Source organism: Aethalodelphis obliquidens, unplaced genomic scaffold (assembly GCF_003676395.1).
Source record: "Aethalodelphis obliquidens isolate GAN/ISIS:26980383/991018 unplaced genomic scaffold, ASM367639v1 scaffold3, whole genome shotgun sequence".
Taxonomy (NCBI): Eukaryota; Metazoa; Chordata; class Mammalia; order Artiodactyla; family Delphinidae; genus Aethalodelphis; species Aethalodelphis obliquidens.
The window spans coordinates 28,602,785-28,628,572 of NW_020837947.1; the positions used below are offsets into that span (position 1 = coordinate 28,602,785).

General features: G+C 42.8%; 1 protein-coding gene across 5 annotated transcripts in view; it reads left to right on the plus strand.

The window, feature by feature from the left end:
* Positions 1-24,999, plus strand: part of SGK1 (serum/glucocorticoid regulated kinase 1) — a 111,440-nt gene extending 86,441 nt beyond the window's left edge. Inside the window, exons 1-12 of one of the 5 annotated variants that reach the window (XM_027086017.1) lie at positions 16,335-16,525; positions 19,376-19,451; positions 20,162-20,237; positions 20,652-20,756; positions 20,859-20,942; positions 21,043-21,174; positions 21,444-21,556; positions 21,900-22,023; positions 22,458-22,553; positions 23,049-23,204; positions 23,309-23,398; positions 23,781-24,999. In XM_027086017.1, the coding sequence (XP_026941818.1) occupies positions 16,492-16,525; positions 19,376-19,451; positions 20,162-20,237; positions 20,652-20,756; positions 20,859-20,942; positions 21,043-21,174; positions 21,444-21,556; positions 21,900-22,023; positions 22,458-22,553; positions 23,049-23,204; positions 23,309-23,398; positions 23,781-23,948 (1,254 nt within the window). In that variant the 5' untranslated portion in view covers positions 16,335-16,491 and the 3' untranslated portion in view covers positions 23,949-24,999. Of the gene's footprint in view, positions 1-16,334; positions 16,526-16,800; positions 17,726-17,864; positions 18,305-19,086; positions 19,247-19,375; positions 19,452-20,161; positions 20,238-20,651; positions 20,757-20,858; positions 20,943-21,042; positions 21,175-21,443; positions 21,557-21,899; positions 22,024-22,457; positions 22,554-23,048; positions 23,205-23,308; positions 23,399-23,780 lie in introns of those variants that run through there. The other 4 variants (XM_027086003.1, XM_027085995.1, XM_027086012.1 and 1 more) reach the window with 4 other exon arrangements.
* The last annotated feature ends 789 nt before the right edge of the window (positions 25,000-25,788 follow it).

Consider the following 25,788-nt stretch of genomic DNA (forward strand, 5'->3'; position numbering starts at 1 on the left):
CCTTACCCACAGTGAGAAATTCCAAATATCACATAATGCCACCCATGGGATCAGAGATGGAGGTAGGCTTTGGAGAAAACGGGGGCATGCTCCTGGCTGCTTCTGATATCCCCTACTTCTGCCGCTCAAAGCTTTCCAAATCAAACTTGGTATTTATTCCCTTCATCTTAGATCAGGAAGCCACAATCATCCTCAGTTTTCTGAACCGCATCTCTTTCAGCCAACTGGACTCACATCAGTGCTGACCAGCAGACCATCTGGCCATGCTTCCCAGTGAGCCACGCATGGAGCAGCAGGAAACTGCTCAACACTTTACTTTCTGCTGTGATGAGTGCTGTGAGCTCTTGAGTAAGGCCGCCTGAGTTTGCCACCAAGTTCAATGCTTATTACCTGTGTGACTTTGCAGGAATGATTTCACCTTTCTGTGCTTCCATTTCTTTCACGTGCAAAAATGGAATATTATAATAGATTACAGTTTTGTGGGGGCTAAAGGAGATAATTCAGGTAAAGGTACTTAGAACTCTGTCTAGCATATAGTTAGTGGTCAATTTATGACAGCTCTTTTTACTTGGAGAAAGAATTATGTCATTTATACAAACCTGAACACTCATCCCCCCGCCATATATAAGGTCTACAATCTATGGGTTGAAAGAAGAATACATTTTATTTTGTCATTACTCTTACTATTTCATACTTTTCTGAACCCATAACTTGTTTTTTTGTTTCGTTTTGTTTTTTTCTTCTCTCTGAACCAAGAAGCTCATCATTCACTGTCTTCTGTTATCTGGGTCCCCATACACAGCACTGATAAGCTTCCTGAAAGTAAACATATGGCTGGACATAAAACCCTCACACTGGAAAGAACCTTAGACATCGCCTATTCATTTAGATAAAATATTGCATTCTTAAGCTATGGTCCATAAAGCAGAAACGCACTTAGTTTTGCATGACTTTAACCATTTACAATGGCTTAGAGGGTTCCCAGTTCAAGGACGGGTTGTTTATTCCAGCGAGTAGCAAAATGTCATTTCAAAACTTTCCTGTTTAAAGTTAGAGTCACGCGCATCTAGCATTTAAGTTTGATAGCAAAACATTATCAATTCCAATCCTCATGATGGTCCTGCTGCCTAGTGTGTGAATGTGTAAACGTGTGACTATAGACTCCTCCAGCTCAGCGCAGAGAAGCCCCCTCTCTCTCCCTCGCATTGTGTCAGGTAAGTTTTACAGTTGGAGCAAAGTCTGTTTCTCCCTTTGTTAAACTCACAACTTTCTCTTCCTCTTGATTATGACCAAAATTACTCGTTATTTCTGCTGTTTGACTCAAAGCTAAACTAGCAGTTTTTTCACAATTTTATTTTTCTGATTCCCCAGTATTCTTTTTTTTTTTTTTTTTTTTTTGGCCTCGCTGATTGGCATTCGGGATCTTATTTCCCTGACCAGGGCTCAAACCCATGTCCCCTGCATTAGCAGGCGAATTCTTAACCACTGCACCACCAGGGAAACCCCATAAGTTTGTTTTTTATGTCTGTGGGTCTATTTCTAGAAGTTCATTTGTATCATTTGAAAAAAGGGTTTTAGATCGTTGCCTTAATATCAGAAATATTTTATCTGGTCAAATATAAACGCAGTCTACAAAATTTGAAGAAAAATTATTTACAACTTTAAAATTGTATGTAATAAGGAGAATGGGCCAATGACATGAAAACGGGCTTCCCCTGGGATGAAATGGCCCACAGAGAGGGGTGGATGCAGGATAGAGAGTGACGGATTAGGAAGGGAGGGGTGGGATGGATGGGTTGGAGCCTAGCGACAGGGAGGTTTGTGTGAATCCAGGATGCCCAGAGTTGAGAATAGAATTAAAATTTAGGCAGCAGTGAATCACCAGGAGATGAATAGAGGAGGTGCGTTTTAGAAACCTTTCCCAATCACACGGTGTACCATCCTCTGGGTTTCCCATGCATGTTTTAGCTCTTGGAAGATTCCCCTGAACCTGGAGATTTGGGACCCATGGAATGGGTTTGCATTTGCTCACCCAACCTCACCAATCCTCTCAGCCCCAAGAGTGTCCAGCCTTAGGTCTCATCCAGCTGTGGGTCTAGATGTGGTCAATCCAGGTTGCATCACAGCCCCTGAACAAATTTTGTAAGAATTTCTTTCTCTTTCACTGCCTTTGTTTTTTTTGTAATTTATTTTTATAATGGGGTTTAGCTGATTTTCAATGCTGTGTTTATGCCACTTTACACCCACTTGATTCACTACACCCACTTGATTCACTACAGAGAGATCTCAATAAATACTTTTTAAGATTAAAAAAAAAAAAAAATTTAGGGCAGGGAGCCCCGAGCAAACTCATTGGTAAAGTGAGAGTTGATTGAAGTCAATTGATTCTAGGATTCTTTCTTACTCTGAAACTCCTTTATTCTATGAAGGTGTAAATTGACAACAAAAAGAAAATGCAAAAGGATTTAGAAAAAAAAATGGTTTAGGGTGGGCTGGGGCCTTTGGAATAGACTTCAATGAACAGTGTATCTCTGACCTTTTTTCCTCAGAAGCACGTGGCAATCAGCTCTTTCCACTGATTAAAATTTTGGCACTTAGAGGAAAATTTTACATTTAATAATTCAGCTGCACTGTTCTTATAGGTATTAAATTACATAACACACTTGAGTTTTCAAATTGTTCACCCATACCTAATCTCATCTGATCTTTCCTATCAAGCCCTGAGGGATTAACTAAATGGGTGTTAACCCTGAGGACACTTAAAGGAAGTTAAGTGCTTTGCCCAGAGCTAAATATTTAGTCATAAATTCTAAGACACAGAGCTGAAAAGTCACATCTCCTGGAAACTCTTCTGGTTCTCTTTCTACAGCTTCAAAAAGGTAACAGGGGAGCTTTGTAATGAAAGTAGCTTGAATGTGGACACAAGTATTTGGGGAAATAGCAGTAAGTGAAGGAGGAGATTCCAACTGACTTGTGATCTTGCCATTGGGTGAGGCAGTTGGGAAGAGGAGGAAATTAAGGTAGATACAAGGTTTGTTTTACAGAAATTAGATATAGTGTATCTCTTTCTGCCCTGCACTCTGCTAGGTTCTATGGACAAGGAAGCAACAGTTTTCTCCCTGGAAAGCTTAGGTAAACAAACTGGACAGACACAGGTGAACTTTGAATAAAGTAGTCTAAATACAAGTTAAAATCATGATTGCTGCCTACATATATGTGAACGATTGGTTTTTAAAACAGATAGAGAGGAAGATTATTTTAATCGTTAAAAGCAAAGCTTTTGGTATCAGAAAAACCTACACTTTCATTCTGTTGGGTTTTTAAATTTTTTTTTATTGAAGTATAGTTGATTTACAATATGTAACTTACAATATGTAAGTTTCAGTTATATAGCACAGCCATTCAGTTTTATATATATACATTCTTTTTCAGATTCTTTTCCCTTATAGATTATTACATAATATTGAGTATAGTTCCTTCTGCTATACAGTAGGTCATTGTGCATTCTGTTTTTGCCATTACTAGCTATGTGGCATCACACAACCAACGTTTACCTCTTTAAGCCTCAGATCTTAAGAATGTATAAGGGTATTGTAACAGCTTTTCATAGAGTCATTATGAGGGTTAATTGAGAAATTGCATAAAAAGCACTAAAACACAGTGTCTGCCACTTAGTATAATCATTCAGTGTTGGCTATTATAATAGATGCCCTAAACTGTGGAAGTTACAAAGAGGAACATGTTCATTTCTGCTTAGCGGTATGTCCTTAGCATCACTGAAGTGCCTGGCTTTAGAACATGCAGGAGAACCATTCCTTATAAAACGTTCATGAGGATATTTGAACACAGTCTAAGAAAGAACTTTACTGATTGATGCTGGTTGACAATGGTAGAGATAGCCCTGGAAGTAGAGGTGAGTCCAGTGAGAAATTAAAGTGATAGCTCAACAAATGTTTATCAGGAATACTGTAGGGATGTTCACAGTCCCTAAGATCCTTTTAACATCAATAGAATCTGTTCACAATAATATGAACAGCATGAAATGAGGCTGTCAGTGCTGTTCAAATAAAAACTCTAACTTTCATATATATACAATAGTTTCAAACTTTAAAACAAAGAGAGAAGGAGCTTTTAGTGTGCTGGCTGTGAACTCTCCTGTCCTTTGCACACATGACACAAAAATACAGTAGAACTAAAGTGAGTGGTGGTTGGGTTATTTTTGGAAATGGCAATGGGTCTACAATGGTCCAAACACATGCCCTCACCCAGTCTCGTTGTGAGATAAATGATCAGAAAGCAGGCTGTGAAAATCAGAAAGAATTGCTCTGTGAGGAAAAATAATTGGCTCTTATAGGAAAGACAATGTTAGATCCAGCAGCACCATGTTCTGACAAGACTACTTGTGTTAGAAACTTTTACTATTATTCCTGGAAGTACTTTAGCTATGGCTGGTGTATTTGTTCCTCTCTGACATCTTTATGTAAATGTACTTTCTAGTATTTTTTAAATATTAATATTTTAATAATATTAAAATGGTATACAATGTGTATTATATATAATGTATATATATACACAATGTGTGTAATATTAGGTCTAACCCTCTATACTGTTTTAAGAAAAGAGATGGAAAAGGAATAGCAGTCTTGTCTTGGGGGAATTTTACAAAGTCCCTGTCAACCTTACAGAAACTGATGATCTTAAATAATGACAGTCCTAAGAAAAGAATATGGCAAGTGGAAAGAGACAGAAAGAAGGATGCAGAGAAGAGTGGCAAGTGGGGCTTAGACAGAAACTATGTACTCCTTTCTACTCTTTGGTTATTTGTTCCTATTATTAAAGGAAAAGTCAGAAGGCAATGGGCCATCAGTGATGCTTATGAGAGCAGGTTGTAGATATAAAAGTACAGTATTTACAAGGTGGTAAAGAGAAAAAAGAAAATGCTTTTTCTTTTAAAAGGTAAACTCAAGACTTGTTCAATAGAACTTGCTAAACTGGATTTACGTTTGTACATTAAAAGAGATATAAACAACATGATTTGAAGAATGAATTTCAGATAGGTCTCTCATGATGATCTATGTTTGTATTCTAAGGTTTTAGATTTTTAAGCAATAGTTTGTGAATTGTGAAATAGAATCATTGTAGATACTAACGATAGTAATAGTCTTATTTCTTTGGAATATTCATTTGCTCTAAATGAGGATAGGATACAAGGCAATTTTAAACAGAGTTTTATAAACAAATAACATTATAGTAACTTCTCTAAGTGACCATATTTATTTAGTGTAGAAAGGGAGGTATTATTCATGATTCCTGTCTTTTGCTCACATCTGTTTAGTTTCTTCTCTGTAATTTTCTTGTGGTCTTAAAAAAAGCTTATTTCTATTCTTTTAGCTGTCACTTATATTTTTTGTGAAATGGTGATTATGAAACAAAATAGAAAAATAAATAACAGAAGTAGTTAATATATCTGAAACTTCTGACCAAACCATCAGTTTGTGTGTGTGTGTGTGTGTGTGTGTGTGTGTGTGTGTGTATGTGTGTGACAACTAATCTTGTTAAAAGGATTCTATAATCCCATCTCAGAAACAAATAGTACTATCAAAAATGACTGATGGAATGACCATATGCTTTTAGAAAATTAGGCTCTAATGGCTAATTATAGAAGTTCTGATCAAGGAAATAATGATAAAAACAAAAATAAATTTACTCCTATTAACTAGTCTAGAATAAACATCTCTCACTGAAATGTGTCATCTGAGCAAAAGATCGAAGCTTTTAATTTTCATCTTAGGGTTTTAAGCTGAGATATAAAAATAAGTAGGAGAGGGCTTCCCTGGTGGCGCAGTGGTTGAGAGTCCACCTGCCAATGCAGGGGACACGGGTTCGTGCCCCCGTCCGCGAAGATCCCACATGCCGCGGAGTGGCTGGGCCCGTGAGCCATGGCCGCTGAGCCTGCGCGTCCGGAGCCTGTGCTCCGCAACGGGAGAGGCCACAACAGTGAGAGGCCCGCGTATCGCAAAAAAAAAAAAATAAAAAAAAAAATACAAGTCAGGGCTTTTTTAGGCATCAGAAGTCCTAAGGTGTCATATCCTGATATCTGGGGTATTTGGCTACTTCCTATTGTTGCCAAGTTATGGTGCCACTGTGTGAAATATGAAATGTGCTTTAGGTGACCCTCTGAATTTCACACAAAAATTGTCTAGTGTCAAGACAATGCCTTCCGTACTTTTACACAATATTTTCAAATATATTAAGTGGATATCAGATAGTGTAGTTAGCGCTTCACAGTAATCTTTCTTCGAAGTTTTGCTTGGTAAACTGATGGCAGTGCCTAACTTTCATTGGGTTACTAAGAATAGGTTGCAAATTATCAGCTAAAAAGAGAGTGGGAGGACTAGAAAACGACAGAACCCAAATATTAAAGCCAGCCAGGAATGTCCTAAAAATAAAGAAACATACCCAAATCTGCCAAGCACTAAGAAAAAAGCAAATGAAGATGTAGAATCCTCAGGATATAAAAATGCAAGTGCTTAGTATCAAGTCTGCGGGTTCTTGCATTTTCCTATCTCTGTGTGAGAGGAAGCTGTGTGTCATACCCTCATGTGATGGATGACACCACAGAGTTACTGATATAATCACTGAGTTCTCTGATATGATCACAGAAGTGGACAGCTGCAATACGATACCCCCTTTCTGGGACATAGCTGGAGGCCAGTAGTGAAGGAAAATCCTCTCTGTGTGCAGAACTTAAGAGGAGTGCACCTGGTTGCTCATTTTGCTTGGAAGGAGGCATGGGATTATAATAATAATATATATAATAATAAAATTAATATATAATTAAATAATATTATTTATTTATTTATATAATAATATATAAAATAAAATAAATATATATAATAATAATTCATGGGCAAGAAGAACAGTAGGCCTCCTGCAAGGACTTTGCACCCTCTTCTAGGGAGAGTATTAGTAGGTTTTTGGTTGTAAGCAGGATAGTTGTATCATTTTAGGTGGAAGTATGACCTTGTCATTGTCATTTTATGGAGATTAAGTGAGATTTAAGGAGATGCATATGGGTCCAAATTGACAAGGGCTGGTCTTGTGATAGTTAATTTTATGTGTCAATTTGACTGGGCCATGGTTTCCAGATATGTGGTCAAACACTTCTAGATGTTTCTGTGAGAGTATTTCTTGTGTGAGATTAACATTTAAATCAGTGGGCTTTGAGTAAATCAGATTGTCATCCAGAATGCTGGTGGGTCTCACCCAATCAGCTGAAAGCCTTAATAAAACAAAAACTGACACACACACACACCACCCCACCATCCCCCCCGAGCAAGGAGGAATTCTGCAGCCAGCAGAGAGCCTTCGGGCTTGAACTGCTATTCCCTGAGTCTTCAGCCTGCTGACCCACCCTGCAGAGCTGCAGATTTTGGATTTGACAGCCTCCACAATCTTGTGAGGCAATTACTGAAAATCAGTCTCCCTCTCTCCCTCTCTCCCTCTCTGCCCATATACTATTGGTTCTCTTTCTCTGGAGAACTAATACATTTGTGCTTGCATATAATCACAGAGGTATGACAATGCAATTTACCCACCGACTTGGTACTAAGCATCTGCACCACTTGCGCATGGCCAGTGGCTCTTGACGCTTCTGACAACCTGGTGGTCATTCTGCTATGGCTTTAAAACTCCTTTGTCCAGGGTGGCACTGCACACTAGGGGCCCTTTTATCAAGACCTCATCATTGCGTAGAGAAGGATATTTTACAAAGATATAGTGTAGAAGGGTTTCGGACTAAATGTTCATTCAGGTTTTCTGGCAATATGAAAGTTATGGAAAACTTTATATATATGATTACAAGATAGAAAGAAAGGATTCTGTGAGGTGGCTGTGTTATCTTCCACGTTCTCAGGCTGGAAGTGAGGTTCTGGAGCTGCTGGAGAAAGTTGATTGAGTGACAAAAGTCAAACAGGTTATGACGGCATTCTTTTCCATACACCAAATTCATGCGGTATCATTAATGAAGAGGATTTTCCCTCCCTTTATTCCTACATATCTGCAGAGACAGTGTGACATTTTGCTACCATCATCTACTTTTAGAGATTATGCAGGGCAATCATAGAAGGCCAAGAAGAGACCCTGAGAGCACCAGGCTGCCTCTCTGACCGGCCTATGCTTGTTAACACTTTCTTTAAAGAACAGTTCTTAGTCAACTGTCAAGGCTCACGAACATGATCAGTACAGCCCCTAAAAATACTGGGGAGGCTCATAACAGGAACAGAGCAGAAGGCTTTTAGATGAAAACAGAAGTAAAGTATCATGAAACTTAATGGGACTCTCATTTGTAAATTCTATCTTTATAGACAGCAAAGAATTTTGGGGCAAAGGAGAATTTGAGGGGCAATGTAAGGAAAGTAAAAGGAGGATACATTTTTCTGACTCGTTGGAAGATTCCTCTGTGGTCCTTGGAACAAGAGGCTAAATGGACATTTTCCCAGCCTGGGCAGATGAAAACCTAGATGGCTACCCTCCCGACGGTTTGATTCTCTGGACTTGACGAACTATCCATTGAATGTTGTCTGTAGAAAAGGGCATCTACTTTAGTTCTCTCAAAAAATGGTTATTCAATATGCTTGTTTAATGATCCCATTGGACCCAAAGCCTCGATTTCAAAATCTTCATGTACCTCATGTATAAAATCTAGTCCCTCAATTTTCTGAAGCAACTGAGTAGCATAATATAATATGTAATATGATAGTTAAGCCTGAGTGGGGTGTTGTTTGGTTTGATTTTGTCTTGCGTTTTACAGTGAGGTGTCAAGTGACTGCTAGGGAAACATATACCCTTGATTATTTGGTGAAGGGAAAAAAAAACTAAATTTGGTTGAGAACAAATCTTATGCCCAACAATATATAAGGGGCGTATTATTAAACCATTTCATGTATTAAGCATTTTCTATGGATCAGGTACTCTTTGGGGCACCAGGGATACTCTGGAGAATAAGATAGGTACTACTATCGGGCTTCCCCGGTGGCGCAGTGGTTGAGAGTCCGCCTGCCGATGCAGGGGACACGGGTTCGTGCCCCGGTCCGGGAAGATCCCACATGCCGCGGAGCGGCTGGACCCGTGAGCCATGGCCGCTGAGCCTGCGCGTCCGGAGCCTGTGCTCCGCAACGGGAGAGGCCACAACAGTGAGAGTCCCCCGTACCGAAAAAAAAAAAAAAAAAAAAGGAAAAATAGGTACTATCCCTGGCTCACAGAGACTACTTATTAGTTGGGGGAGACAAACACTCAAAAAGTCAGCTAATAAAACTAATATGCAAGTGACGGAAACAGAATAAGTGACACTGTGTAAGTGATGTTTGATTGGAGACTGTTAGGCAGGAGAGAAACCTGAATTGTTTGTGTTATCTGGTCTTCAGGGAACTCAAGGTCCAGGGAGTCACCGGAGATTTAAAATAGTAGCACAAAGTCCCTGACAATGGAGGGAGGGGAGAGGCATGCAAAGGCTTAGCTGAATTAGGAAGTCACATGAGGGGCTTCTGGGCATTCAGAAGTTCCTTTTTAGATTTATCTTTTCCCAGATATCACAGAACTGTAGAATCAATATTAGAGCTGCAAGAGAACTTCTAGCACATTCACTTGAGAAATGAATAATCTAAAGGGTTCAACATGCCCGAGTCTGTATTTTAATGGCATTAAGGCATAGCAGGGCCTTAGGAAAAGTAGAAATATCTGTAAGCTTACCTTTGCTTTTGGGAAAGCGCTGTTCAATTTAACAAAATAAGTTCAGACTTTGCCCTCCCTGAGTTTAGCAACGCTGTCCGTCTTGGGCATCCTTGTTAGACCCAGGACTTAGCACGGTGTCCGGCACAAAAAAGGTGCTCTGTGGAGGCCTGAAGGATTAAAAACAACAGGCCACCATCAGTTGGTGCTTGTACCTCTTTCTGTAACTCAAGGATAAGCTAAACGAGCTAGAACAAGCATCTTCTGTGCTGCTGGCTTTCTCTGACCTGCTTTCAATGATTCTGCCCTCTCAACAGGCCCATATTTACATTCTATTATTTTCCATCCACCTTGAACAATTAAAAACTCCTCTGGTTTAGCTTTTGCCTTACTTTCTGCTTTTTCACCTTAAATTTAACTTTTACTTCAAACACTTGGTAAACAAGCACTTATTCTGTTATCATGGCATTTAGGTCTTTACTGCCTGTTCTGGAACATTGTCTGTGTGGAGACCAAGAGAGGAGGGGGGAATTTGAAAAAACGAAGAGGATCATCTTTTCAGGCCTTTAAAGGAATTCCCATCCAACTAGTCTGACCTTGACCCAGCAGATTAAGTGGCCCACACTGTTTCTGCTCTTTAAACACAGCACATAACCGGTATTATTTTGATTTGTCGGAGCCCTTTGCATTACATGATGTGTTCTGTTTGTGGCTGTGGTATGTGGAGTGGGGTAAGGAACATAGACACGTTATATTTTCTTTTTCTTTTTTTTTTTTAAGATATGTCAGATTTTCTATGTGAGATTCCAACTTGAGTCAGCACTTTAAATTCTTAATTTCAATTACTTTTCTTCGCAATTTACATTAAGTATTAGTATCCCCATGATACGGATTAAGAGATAAAGATTTAGAGAATACCTTGTCTAAGTTCTCACAGGTAATGAGCCTCGGTTGTAGCTGACTTAAGTGTACTGCAAAGATCTCTATCCTCAGCACATTACTGTCACTGCTGAGCTCGTTGTGGGAGGTGACATAAACATTTTTTTAAAAGTTGCTTTACATAAAAATGATGCCATTCAACCTTTTGCCAACCACCCATCCCTCCTGGTTTTCCCACTACGAGTTACTATGACATTTATCTTATTTCGTTGCTGCAATTTGTAGGCAGGCTTTACAGGAAACAGCCCATAAGGGTGGCCTGAGCTTCTGTTGCTTCTTGCTAAATTAATTATAGGGTTAGAAATGGAGTCGACTGGAGAGAGATTTATTTACCCTGAGCAAATGAAAGCTTTCGGGTTTCACTTTTGTTTGGCAAAAGATGTCCATCGGAAATCCAGGCTCCTTATTTACTATCGGCACTTTGTAAATACAGTTGGGGTGAAAGAGAGCCCTTTATATTGTTTTCATGTCTGTTACAACTTTAATATGTGTGTCCCAAGAAGAACTCGGCCTGCAAAGAAATTCCAAGCCCTGTGCTGCCTGAACTCTGAGCTGGGCTGTGAGGCACATAGGGAAAGTAGATGTGTATGAGGGTTCATCCTGGACAGAGAAAAGGGAGTAAAGCCCAAAGCCCTCTGACTTGATCCTTGTGACAACACCTGACATTTTATCATTACAAATTCATTTTTTTAATCAACTAAGGCCTTTTAAAATGCAAATGCCTAGCAATAAATGCCCAATAATAAAGCTATGTCAACAATATATAAGGCTTTCAGTAAGGACTGATAAAGTTAACCCCTGTGACACCGCCCTGTTCCCTCATCATCAGCCAATCAGAGAATTGGGCACCATCTCCTACCCTGCGACCCACGCCCCCCACCTGGCTTTTAAAAATGCTTTGCTGAAACCCTTCCAGGAGTTCAAGGCTTTTCAGGGCATGAGCCACCTCGTCTCCTTGCATGACCTTGCAATAAACCTTTCTCTGCTCAAAAAAAAAAAAAAACCAAAGTAATAATAATAATAAAATATAAAGCTTTCAGTAAAGCCATAGTCCTCTTGAATTTAGAAAGTCACAGATAATACTGAATTTTGATTTCAAAAATTGTCCAATTTATTCCTGAATTGTTTTTCATAATCATACAGAAAATACCTTGGAGGTCATTTTCCAGGTCAATCCTGAGAGCCAAATACAAAGCTATTGAATATGTGCTATTCCTTACCCTTCATACTGTATTCTAATTGACAGTCATTTTTTATTTCTTGTTCATTGGATTATGCTACATCAGACATTGACAGCGTTATAAAGATGGGGATACAGTGAGTTTTCAACCCAACATAGACCCGTTGGTTTGTTCTAGATTCCCATTCCTCCCATGTCAAGAGCTGCCACTGGCCTCCCTTCTTTAATTTATTCCCTGATTAAAATTAAAAATTTACTACAAAGCCATGTCCACATCCTATCACCAACTTCCCTGTGGCCTGACTTTCCAGAAGGGATGGGCATAGAACATGGTGTTATCACTTCTGACAGATTGCTAATCCCTATGCTGGGTTATAACTATGCTTGTCTAAACTTTTATCCATCTTCCAACTACATAAATTTCCCCATTCCAACTTCCAACATTTCTTTATGTGTTTGTAAATTTGTTCATTTTCAATGAGGTAGGGGTAGTGTAAAAAAAAAATGCAAATATCCTTTGAAAGAATGATAGCTGAGTGATCGATCACATTTGGTTTGAATTAACTTTTCAAAACACATTGGAATGTTTTCCTTCTTAAAAGGGATTTTCCTTGGTGGTTTTTAAGATCTCTTCACAATAGGGCTCAGTCTACCTTTGTAGGTAATTCCCCACCTGCCTCTCACCAGGTGAGATCATGTTTACCACTGTATCTCCTGCATCTAGCACAATGTCTGATGCATAGTTCTAGAAGAATCTGTGGATGAATGAATGAATGAGTTCCACCGGGCCTAGAGCTGTATCAGACACAGAGGTGCCTATGCAGGCTAATAATCAGCAGTCCTTCAAACGGGTATGTTTTCTAAGACATTATTAATTCCGTATTTATTGGGGTGGGGGGCAGTGAGAGAAAGAGAGGAGAGGCAGATTTGTGTCAGCTAAGATTTTTTTTTTAATATTTATTTATTTATTTATTTATATGTCTGTGTCGGGTCTTAGTTGTGGCATGCGGGATCTTTAGTTGCGGCATGCTAACTTCTTAGTTGAGGCATGTGGGATCTAGTTCCCTGACCAGGGATCAAACCTAGGCCTCCTGCATTGGGAGCGCAGAGTCTTAGCCACCGGACCACCAGGGAAGTCCCTAAGATCTTTTTTATTTCACTTGAAAGTGCTGTTATCCACTTCAGCAGTAGCAGCAAGAGAGCCATGTACATTTGCTTGTGTGTAAGGTCTGAGTACGGACCATATTTCCAAATTATGCCAGAGATACTACATAGCACCTTAAAATTTGGTGCCCATATTATTCCCTCTGCCCAGAATGACTTTCCCTTTTGTGTACCTAGCTGGCCTTTCCAGGATCAGGCCAAATATCTTTTGTTTGTGGAGACTTTCCTCAACAATTCCAAGTCTGGGGACTTTCCTGGTGGTGCAGTGGATAAGACTCCATGCTCCCAATACAGGGGGCCCAGGTTTGATCCTTGGTCATGGAACCAGATCCCACACGCATGCCACAACTAAGGAGCCCGCCGGTCGCAACTAAGACCCAGGGCAACCAAATAAAAAAATAACTATTAAAACAAAAAAAAATTCCAAGTCTGCTGCCTCTCCCCAGTAGAAAATTCCCCTCTCTGTTGTTCTATGGCAGGTTGCTCAGACCTTTGTTTTAACACTCATCGTGTTGTATCATAATTTACGTGTGTGTCTCCCTACTTAGAATGAGTGCTTCTGTCAAGTCAGATAACGGGATTACTCATATCTGTGTCCTTTGATCTTAATATCTGTACTTACTTGATAAATGCTTGTTAAATACTTGCACGAATGAATAAATGGAAGGGAGGGGAGGGAGTGGGGCAGGAAGGAAGGAGGGAAGGAATGAAGGATGTATCAGTTCAATACCTCCTGTGATGATTAGCTGACAGCAGGGCTTTGAGGCAGTTAGCATTAGTGGGAAGGAGGATGGGAGGCAATATTTCAGAGTTTGGGGGACCAGAGAGTATGTCACTGCCATGGGTGGGAAGTGGGAGAGGCATAGGAGTCAACTTCAGTGACAAAGAAAGGTTAACTGAAGGAGATAAATCTGGTCCTATAAGTAAGTTTTGTTACCTCACAATTTTGCCTATCATCTGTCCAACTCAGAAGAAAAATAACAATAATTGCTTAATCCTTAATAATGAAAAAATGCTGTTAGAGAAGACAACATAAGGTCTGCCGAGTAGACGGCTACACGTAGATTATTTAACAAAACCCTATTCCAAGACTCTTATAGTGTATAGTTTTGCTTATTCAACATCACTGCCTTGGGAAAAAAATAAGCCCTGTGTAAATAAAGCATGTAGTTTTGTGGGTTTTAATAACTCAACACTATTATTCTAGATAATGCGTTCTCTTAGTTATCTGCTGTATCACATTCCTAACTCCTTTATGCATGTCGATTTTGACAATTATGAATAGGGAAGGTAATAGTCACTATAGAACCTGTGTTCTATAGATAGACATTTAACCACCATTGCTAGTTACTGATCTATAACAGTTATCCTGAATGAGCTCATTTATCATCATCATTTTGTATTTGATGAATACTGTAAAAAAAAAAATGCACTTGGTGACAACCTTCAACAAAAACTGATCCATTTTGTTGCTCTCTAGAGTAATAATTATGTTTTCTGGCATTTCTATGTACTATCTTTGGAGATGCTCCAGGAAAAAGATTTCCGTACGCATGCACCAATAAAACAATAAGTATGGCAACCTAAATGGTGCAGCACAGGATTGTTATAGAATTTATGACAGTTTGAGCAATACAAAATAATCATATTGCCCTGTTATCAATGGAAGACATTTTATCTAAGGAATGAAGACTAACACAGCTGACACATTAAAGAAATAGCCCAAGAGGGGAACTTATTATTTTGCATGTTTGTCAATTGCAGATGTATTAAAATGGGGGGAAAAAAACGATATTTTTTTTATATCCCTAAGATTTATATGCATTCATATTTAGGCTTCTGAAAAGATAAATCATTTTAGAAATCGATGTTCATATTCTGAAACTTGCTTGTCAAACCCTGATCTCATTTTATATTGACATGAAAATATTTTAACAGTAAAAAAAAAAGTTAAGTCCTTATATTTTTCAAAATATTTCCTCTAATATGTTGAGAAGTACCAGGAATTTGTTTTCTGTGCCTTTAAATTAAATGGAAAGAATCATATCTTAGTAAAGCTTTCAGGTTGTAGTATTTATAGTTCATCATTAAGGAAAAATTTTACTTAATCACTAAGTAGGAAAGCTAAAATAGTTTTCGTATTAAAATACACAGTGGAAACTGTTTTGTTTCAGTGCAAACATTACATCTTGGTGAATAATTCCCATTTGAAAAGCTAAAATAATTTTCGTATTAAAATACACATACATTGGAAACTGTTTTGTTTCAGTGCAAACATTACATCTTGATGAATAATTCCCATTTGAGAGTTTGATTGCGTTTTCCCAGTATGAGGAATAAATGAGACGATTGGCTTGGGGGAGTGGGGAACTAATTAGCGTATCTCATATCAAGCCGTCTATCTATTTTCTTTGCCCTCACAAGGTATTGCGGAGGCATTATCTGGAACTGATTAAACCCCAGGAGAGAAGTGGGGGAAATCATACATTCGGGAGTAGTTCTCCCGGAGAACGCGAGCGCCCTCTAGCTCGTATTTACAAGCAGATACTGGTGACGTAGCTCGGGCCACTTCGCCACCAGGGTGTAGGAGGGAAGGGGCCGAATTTCTCCCGGTAGGAGCACTCTCTGAACCAAAGAAAGAGGCTGGCGACAGGAAGGAAGAACAGATCAAGCGTTTGAATAGCAGCCACAGGACAACCTAAAGCCTGTGAAGAGTTAGGCGCGCGTCGCACACAGTTCCCCCGCGTACCTCCCCCGACCCCATACACCCGCCGCCGTGTGTCACCTTCCTGTTCGGAAGTCTTAGTAGGTTGCTGGGACAGAACAGGGGGCCCCTGCTCCACCCATCAGGTATCCGGTTGGAAGAAAAGCCAGTCTCAACAACTTGATTCTCTCCGTTAAATGATAAGTTTAGCAGACCATCCGTCTCCAACGGCTGCACATTAGTGTAGGGGGAGGAGGGAGCACAGCAGACGATACTTTTCTGTTCCAACCACAAATCATACGGTTGTGCCTCTTCTCTGTTCCACTTAGAGCCCTCTAACTTAAATTCCACGTTCCTCCTGGAATGCGAGCAGAGCCTCTTTGAGAAAATGAACTCTGTGCATGTGTTTTGAATTTTTTCTGGACTGATTTGTGATGATAATCAGTCAAGTTACATTTCTTGTGTGTCTTGCTGGGGGTGTAATAAACCCAGGGCACTGATGACTGTAATTTTCTGGACGATGTTGCAACGAAGGGAATAAATGGCCCAGTGTTGAACTTTGCAGCTTGCTCCCTTCCTGTATGTAAATTGCCTTTTATATAAAGTGGGGTTCATAACAGAGCTGGGACAGCCGCCTCTGACTCGTGCTCCCTTATCATCTCAACTTCCAGTCCTATCAGGCACATAGCAGGGAGGCTACTCCAGCCATAACTAAGCTCTACCTCCAGCCTCCAGAAAGGAATCCCCAACCTTCATATCCTAGACAACCTGAAGAATGAAAGAGGAAGCTATAAAATCCCCTTTGAAAGGTTTGTCTGCTTTTATTAAGATAATTTGGATGAAATGGGTAAAACAAAGATGCTTCAGAGGATTTGGGGTTACTTGGCATGGGGGGGCACAGGAGGTGAGTCGCTGGAGGTTTCTTAATCTCATGTTTAAAAAACAAACAGGCAGAAATCCTGGTGCAGTTTGGTGTTTCTGGTCATTCTTCAAAAATTTTGCTTTCTCAAAAGGGGAAGGAACCGGGTGGGAGCCGGGCTGGCCTAGACTAGTTGAAGTGGAGCGTGGGATATGGGGGTACTGGCAATAACAAAGTCATGTTATATGAAGAATCCGTGAAAGAGGAAGCAGAAGTGGGCCAGTTGCTGTGACTTGGAGTTTCCTAAACCTTGCTTTGGGTTGGAGTGTCAGTTTCGGGGAATAGTAAGTGCTTTTTAATGAGTGGGTGCTGAGCAGAATTTCCCAGCCAGCCTCCAGCAGAGAGGATGTGTGTTCTCTTCTGCCAGTTTGAGGCTGCTGCAAAGCAGTGGAGGCTACAGATCACGTTAAGACAAATAAGGTGGTTGGTTTGCAAAACAAATTCCTGCCCAGCACCAAAGAAAAACCGCTTCACATGTATTCTTGGTTTGACAGTTAGTAGTTCGGAGTGTGTCCGATCCAGTAGGCAACCTTAAATGGCAGGGCCGTTGGCAGCAAGGGGTCATGGCAGGGCAGGCACCGCAGACATCCCTGACAAGCGCCAGGTACCCGGCCCTGCAAACTTAGTAACTTGCAGCCCTCTCCCCGCTCCTGGCCCAGTCGTTGTGCTCGTGGCTTCCCCGCCGGCGCTGGCGCGAGTCCTCCCACCGGCGGTCAGACTGCAGCTCCCAGGCATCTCCCAGCGGCGGGGTTACTGGAAGGCACCGCACCGCTGCTCTGCAGAGCTTCCCTCCTTCCCTCCCTTACTTTCTGGAGCGGAGGAGGCTCCCGGCTAATCTTTCAGGAGTTAACGAGTCACAAGTTATCTGGGACTTGAGGGAAAGATCGAGGTGGTAAACCTGTAAGAAGACTGCGGGGTCAGCCCTGAATTAAACCGGAGGAGGGGTAGGGAAGACGAGCACAAACTAAGAGATTTGAAGACAATGGGATGCGACCTTGCGGAGTTTTCAGGTCGGGGAGCGGGCGAGGGAACCTCGGGAGTCGACGATGGCCTGGGATGCCGACTCCGCACCGTCCCAGGGTCACGCCAGGTCTGTCCCCTAACTTGCCACCTCCTCATGTGTTTTTGGCAAGGCGGGGATTAAAAAGGCAAGGGGGAAAATTACATGCGGAAAGGACAGAATGTTCCCAAAGATTACTTTAGGGGGAAAAAAAAAAGTGAAATGCAGATTTTTTTTTCCTTTAGTGCAGAGACGAATTTTATTTCCGCCCCCTCCCCTCCACATTCCTGACCTCTCTCCCTCCCCCTTCCCTCTTTCTTTCCTTCCTTCCTCCTCTTCCAAGTTCAGGGATTTTTCAGCCTTGCTTGGCTTGGGCCAAAAGCACAAAAAAGGCGTTTTCGGAAGCGGCTCGGCCGTGCACAAGGGCCATTTGTTTGTTTTGGGACTCGGGGCAGGAAATCTTGCCCGGCCTGAGTCACGGCGGCTCCTTCAAGGAAACGTCAGTGTTCTCTGGTCGCCCTCGCCCGCTGCGCGCCCGGCCGCCGCTGCCCATGGGGGAGATGCAGGGCGCGCTGGCCAGGGCCCGGCTCGAGTCCCTGCTCCGGCCCCGGCACAAAAAGAGGGCCGAGGCGCAGAAACGGAGCGAGTCCTTCTTGCTGACCGGACTGGGTAAGCGCCGCCGCCGGCACGCGGGGGCTTGTCTCAACCAACTCCTCCACTAGTTGCTCGGATTGGGCGAGAGGGGCTGGGTATTTGGGGTAGTACCAAGGATGGAGAGATGGGGAAGGGGTAGGAGGGCGGCGGGAACCCGGGGACGCGCCGGGCGCTCTGGCCCCAAGCTGGGGCCGGAGATAAGGGCGTGCGGGGCCGCCCTCCCCCGGCGCTGCAGCCCTGCGCCCGACAGATAACCTCAGCTGGCGGTGCGCGGCCGGCCGGCGAGGGCTGCGGAGGCTGCCTTGCGGCTTAGGGGAGAGTGTCAGGGTCGGCGCCGGGGCCGGGAGTGAATCCGAGCGGAGAGTTTGAGAAGCCAGAGCGGGCACAGAGCCACCCCGATCGCCTCGCACCGGGCAGAAAGCGCTCTGATTTCCTGATGTGCCGCGACTCTGATTTCCTCGCAGGGCGGAATAAATGAGAAAGGTGGAAAATTACCCCGGCCGCTCCCTCCCTCCCCACCCCCTCCGCCGGCGGTTTCCCCCTCTCCGGCCCGGGAGCCGAGCGAGGCCGACAACTGCCCTGCGCCGGGCCCTGCCCGGGCGGTCCCCGCGCCCCCCGCGCCCCCCGCCCCCGCTCCGGGCTGGCCCCTCTCGCCGGGGGCGGAACCGCCTGCCGCCGGCCGCTTTGCCGCCGGGCAAGTCGCGCGGCAGCCGGGGGCGGGGTCGCGACGGGGCCGGGCAGCGCCGCCTCCTCCATGTCTTGTGGGTCCCGCCCTCGCGGCGGCACAAGGCATATAAAGCCGGCGGCGCGGCCGGAGCGCAGTGTTGGCTGAGCCGGTTTCTCGGGCCTGACAAGTCCTCGTGCTCTTTGTCTCTGTGGTGATGACGGTGAAAACCGAGGCTGCTAGGGACACCCTCACTTACTCCAGGATGAGGGGCATGGTAGCAATTCTCATCGGTGAGTGTAGGAATACGACTGGACTTCCAGGTTACGCCAAGTGGAAAGTTTTGAAGGTCGCGGATCAGACTGGTGTGTGTGGCGTCGGATGTTACAAAGCCGTCTAAACGTTTCTCCTCTAATTCGCAGCTTTCATGAAACAGAGAAGGATGGGCCTGAACGACTTTATTCAGAAGATTGCCAATAACTCCTATGCATGCAAACAGTAAGTTTGGGGCGACGTGGGGAAATAAAATTAAGTAGGGAAGTTTCCATTTACCAGCGGTAAAGACATCCTCATCAATATATTGATCAGGAAGGCGACGACTTACCGAGGGTGGGGATCCCTTTTCTCTTTAAGTTCTAATTATTTCAAACATTTAAAGCATTACAATTAATTTGCTGATTTGGCTTGTTCTGGAAATGCAAGGTAAAATTTTCTTTTTTATAAACGTATTTATTTTTGGCTGCGTTGGGTCTTCGTTGCTGTGCCCAGGCCTAGTTGTGGTGCGCGGGGGCTACTCTTTGTTGCGGTGCGTGAGCTTCTCATTGTGGCGGCTTCTCTTGTTGCGGAGCACAAGGGCTCTAGGCGCGCTGGCTCAGTAGCTCCCGCGGCATAGTGGGATCTTCCCGGACCAGGGCTCGAACCCGTGTCCCTTGCGTTAGCAGGGGGACTCTTAACCACTGCGCCACCAGGGAAGTCCCGATAAAATTTTCATATTTGCCTAATTCACCCCCTCTCTCCTTGAAGAACAACCCTCTATGTTTAACTGGGTTTATCATTTTGGCTGTTATTTTCTCTCACTGAGTAATTGACTTGGGTGTTTTTAAATACTGAATCCCCCGGAAAGGTTGAGCCAGAAATTCACTGTTGGTGTTGGTCTGCCCTCACGTGGCGAGTTAGGATGTTCAACGTTGCTCCTTTCTTCTCTGCAGCCCTGAAGTTCAGTCCATTTTGAAAATCTCCCAACCTCAGGAGCCTGAGCTCATGAATGCCAACCCTTCTCCTCCAGTAAGTGTTCTCTATTCGTGATGCATCAGTGGAGGAATCTTGTAAATGAGTCAGTTAGTTTTCCTATGTTGATGAATTATAAAATAGCATTCGAGTTAGTATCAAGGCAGGAATGCCTCGTTGGTTCATGGCAAACAAGTGATATAAGCACTTAAGTATGAGTCACTGGAGTATTTTAAAAGACATTTCATAAAAGTTATCTGCTTAAGAACAACACGATTATATACAGTTTCCATACTCTCATTTGAAATATTTGCATGTATGGATGAAAAGGAGTTTGGAATGTGTTTATAGATGTCTGGGGACCTGCCCCTGTCATTTGCAGATGTACCACCTTTTTGCATTGCCTATACTTTATTAATCTCTATCTTCCTTTGAAGCAAGAATATTAAAAGAAAACCTTTTATTTTCCAGCCGAGTCCTTCTCAGCAAATTAACCTGGGCCCATCATCCAACCCTCACGCTAAACCATCTGACTTTCACTTCTTGAAAGTGATCGGGAAGGGCAGTTTTGGAAAGGTAATTTCACATCTGAAGCTCTCGTTATTTATAGTCTTTCATATGCTCATTTTACATCTCCCTGGATGTGAACAGGAAAATGATCTTTAATTTCAATTTCAGGTTCTCCTGGCAAGACACAAAGCCGAAGAAGCATTCTATGCAGTCAAAGTTTTACAAAAGAAAGCGATCCTGAAAAAGAAGGAGGTATGAGATGGGCTTGGAGATAGACATTCAGTAGACATTACCTTGCCATCTTGGCGCCACGTTGAAATTTGCCACTAAATCTTAATTGTCCTTTTTCTAGGAAAAGCATATTATGTCGGAGCGGAATGTTCTCCTGAAGAACGTGAAACACCCTTTCCTGGTGGGCCTTCACTTCTCTTTCCAGACGGCTGACAAACTGTACTTTGTCCTAGACTACATTAACGGTGGAGAGGTGAGCAGAGAGGATGGGAGCTGACCCCTGGCTGTCCCGTGCATAGCCTGCTTTGTTTTAATTTGAGAGGAAAGTTTTTAAAAGATAATTAGTGGGGGAAGAGTTACCAGATTTAGTATTTCCTTTAACCTGCCAGCGTTCAGATGGCTTATAAACTATTTAGGGCCACTTCCTGCAATTGTCCTCTTTAGCTATATATGTCAAGACAGAGCCAATGCATTGTCCGGGGTTTTTGGCAACCCAGGCTAACTCTGTTCTATCTCCTACAGTTGTTCTACCATCTCCAGAGGGAGCGATGCTTCCTGGAACCACGGGCTCGCTTCTATGCTGCTGAAATAGCCAGTGCCTTGGGTTACCTGCACTCTCTGAACATCGTTTATAGGTGAGCTGAAGGGCTCTTAAGGCTCCCTTCCTTGTGTAAAGGAGACATAGCCCGGCCTTTGACAGGGCCTTAAAATAATCTGTTTAGGCACAACTTGGTCACCTAAAACCAGGTCCCCAGCATGCGACCCATCTGTTGACTCCCTGCCACGAGGGAACTAGCCAATGAGGATCGTGCCTCATCCAGAATAGATGAACAGAACAAGGACCCCCTTTTAGATTCACTAACACAACTACAGTGAATGTAAAGTGCTTCCGATAGCCCTAGTGGTGATCTTTACGGAGGATTGCTAATGCGGTGAAATTAACTTAATACGACTACTTTCTTTTTTTTTTTTTTACAGAGACTTAAAGCCAGAGAATATTTTGCTGGATTCACAGGGACACATTGTCCTTACTGACTTTGGACTCTGCAAGGAGAACATTGAACACAATGGCACGACATCCACCTTCTGCGGCACACCCGAGGTAGGCGAACTTCTGGTCCACACCCCTCCAGGAAGGGATCACTGCAGTGACTCTTAACTACTGAAAGAACAAGCTGTTTTCGGAGATGATTTAGTCCAGTTCAGTGCAAGTAAAATACACTGGCTGTTGGAGGCATGAGAAATTCCAAGGCCTCACGTTGCTTTAATTAAAGTGAGCTGTTTGTAAGGTCCACACTATAAAAGGTTCTAAACCCCTAAGTAAGATATCTGAGGAGGGCCCAATAGCTTTCAAAACATCAGGACATGTAAGTGGCCAGTCAGCCTCAAAGCCAGCAGTTTTATCAGGAAGTAGTTTAAAGAAATATATCCTCCAAGTGGACCCAGGGTCTCTCAGCCCTTTCAAAGTGCATGCCTGGTCTTGGGATTGCCTCGTTTCAGGGGCTCTGAACTCTCTTTTCCTGGTCTGTCTTTCAGTATCTTGCACCTGAGGTACTTCATAAGCAGCCTTATGATAGGACCGTGGACTGGTGGTGTCTGGGGGCCGTCTTATATGAGATGCTCTATGGCCTGGTGAGTAGCCCATTGAAAATCGTGAAATATTGCCCTGGGTGGATACATTTCTCCCTAGAATGTAGTCTTAAAAATCTAGACCTAGTCTTAAAAATCCAGACTTATCTGGGCACACAAGCCCCATTGCAGACCTGATCATCACGTCTTGCCCTCTATCAGTATGCTTATCAAATGCTGATGAGAGAGGCATATTGGTTAAGCTATAGGTATTTTAGGGTAAACCGTTACCTAGTGGATTTTTTCTTTTGTAAGTTCACATTTTACTAGGTGTGACCACACTTAACCTATGTGAGAGTGAAAAACATGGCTTATTAACATCTACCCCCCGATAAGGGTGGCAAAAAGTAGACACTTAAAAATCTAAGGTCAAGAAAACCTATCAGATGATAAACTTTGTCAAAACCAGCTTCATATGTTACGTTTAAGTCTTTCTTGGTAATGGATGCTCTCCAAAACTTCCAGTTAAGTCGTAAGTAATCTTCCTGCTTCTTTCAGCCTCCATTTTATAGCCGAAACACAGCTGAGATGTACGACAACATTCTGAACAAACCCCTCCATTTGAAGCCAAATATTACAAATTCTGCAAGACACGTCCTGGAGGGCCTCCTGCAGAAGGACAGGACAAAGAGGCTTGGTGCCAAGGATGACTTCGTGAGTCATTTTTTCCTCTCCTCCCAGGCTGCATGGGTAGAGCCCTAGACCTCGCCGCCCTTCTCGAATTTCACTCTTCTAAATTCGTGCTTCTTTCTCAACAGATGGAGATTAAGAATCACGTCTTCTTCTCCCTAATTAACTGGGATGATCTCATTAATAAGAAGATTACTCCCCCTTTTAACCCAAATGTGGTGAGTATCTCTCTCGTGAGTGTGCACAGGCCCAGAGGGCCTTTCTTTAAGTCAGAGTTGCTGTTGGTAGTGGTGGAAGGGGAAGGGCCCTCAGGGAATAAATTGGCATTCGTAAGCCATTATTTAACCACAGAAGAAAGTAGAACTTTTGTCCCAACAAAACTCACGTTATTTTTCCACACCTTTTATAAATTACGGTAGCAAAAGACGGAAAGTAAGCATGGTCCTCATAGTTGAAACTTTGTGTGGCCTTTGGGTTTTGTGCTTGAAATGGTTGCTGATGGTGGAAGTTGCCATATGGTGCCTGCATGAGAATTTCCCTTTCTTGTCTCCATTGTGAATTCTTGACATCGAGTACTGTTTTCTTCCCTTCCTGCATCAGAGTGGACCCAGCGACCTGCGGCACTTTGATCCCGAGTTTACCGAAGAGCCAGTCCCCAACTCCATCGGTCGGTCGCCCGACAGTATCCTCCTCACAGCCAGCGTCAAGGAAGCGGCCGAGGCCTTCCTGGGCTTTTCCTACGCACCTCCCGTGGACTCTTTCCTCTGAATGGTCTTAGGGTTGGTTGTGAAGGATTTTACAGGCGTTTTTGAAATGTTTTAGTTAGCCTTTTGGCAGAGCTGCCAGCTGACAGGACATCTTAAAAGAGAATTTGCACATCCCTGGAAGCTTGCACATCTTGGCAATCTTATTGCACACTGTTTGCTGGAAGCTTTTCGAAGAGCACATCCTCCTCAGTGAGCTTGTGAGGTTTTCCTTTATCCTTCCTTCCAATGTGGTGCTATCTCTGAAATGAGCAGTAGAGGGCCGCCCCAGGCAGATGCAGTGGTCTCATTCGTAGGAGGGCGCTGTTCGGAGAAGGAGCTTCTGAAGGTCTGTCCGGGCCGTGATAACGCATCTTATGAAACGTGCCTTTTCTGATGAGATCGTGTTAGCTCCAAAGTTCTTCCTGTTGCCGAGTGTTTCCGTTCTGTTTTTCCTTGTGGACTTTCCTGTGTGATCAGCCGTATGAGTGTGGTATGCTTGCTCACAGAAGGACTCAGTTATAAGCATCAATGTGACACTTGCAGGACACTACAACGTGGGACATTGTTTGTTTCTTCCATATTTGGAAGATAAATTTATGTGTAGGCTGTTTTTTTTTGTAAGATATAGTTAATAACTAAAATTTATTGAAAATGGTCTTGCAATGACTTGTATCCAGATGCTTAAAGAAGCATTGCTGCTACAAATATTTCTATTTTTAGAAAAGGTTTTTATGGACCAATGCCCCAGTTGTCAGTCAGAGCCTAGTGTTTTCATTGTTTAAAATATCACCTGTAAAATGGGCATTATTTATGTTTTTGGGTTTTTTTGTTTCTTTTTTGCATTCCTGATAATTATATGTATTGTATAAAGAAAGTCTGTACATTGGGTTATAACACTAGTATATTTAAACTTACAGGCTTATTTGTAATGTAAACCACCATTTTAATGTACTGTAATTAACATGGTTATAATAATGTACAATTCTTTCCCCCCCTCCCTACCACACACCTTTTTTTGTGTGTGATAAACCAACTTTGGTTTGCAATAAAACCTTGAAAAATATTTGCAGAAATTGTGTCATGTGTGTTATTTTGTAAATTTCAGTTAAGGGGGCAATAGCAGATCTCTTTAAAATTTAAAACCGGGGAAATGGCTGCTGTAGTTTACAGCTCAGTGGCTTGATTTCCTCCAATAGCATCAGCTTCTGACTCTAAGAGAGAATAGGGTGGTCTTAAAGCCAATTATTTTTTTTTTCTTTGGTGGGAGGCTGCATTGCATGACTTGCAGGATCTTAGTTCCCAGACCAGGGAGAACCCATGCCCCCTGCAGTGGAAGGACACAGAGTCCTAACCACTGGGCCGCCAGGGGATTCTCTAAAGCCAATTTATGTCAGTCATTATCCATAAATCCATCCAAACAAGTCCTTGTCAATTTAACTCTCTCAAGGACAGCCATGAAGTAATGATCCCTATACTCTTGCCTGCCCCGTGAAGTTGTCTGTCTGTCTGACATTTGGCATTTGAAGTAACGGGTAATTCTTTCAACAAATACTTGGTGCCTTCCCTGGTGCCAGGCTCTATTCTGAGTGCTGGGGATAAAGCAATGAGCAAAGCTGACAGATCTGCCCTTACACATCCTGGTGGGAAAGACAGACTTTCAATAACGCAGTTTGTCGAAATGGAAATCGGGATAACAGTCTGTAAGTGTATGAGAATGCCACTGAAGAGGGTGAGGGTGTTTGTCATACATGGCTATGTTCCCAAAATGCTGAGCCGGCAGGACTCCTGGTTCGTGAGAGTAACCAGAGCCGCAACAAGTCCAGTGTCAGCTCAGGGAAGGACCCTGGCAGGGGCATGTCCCT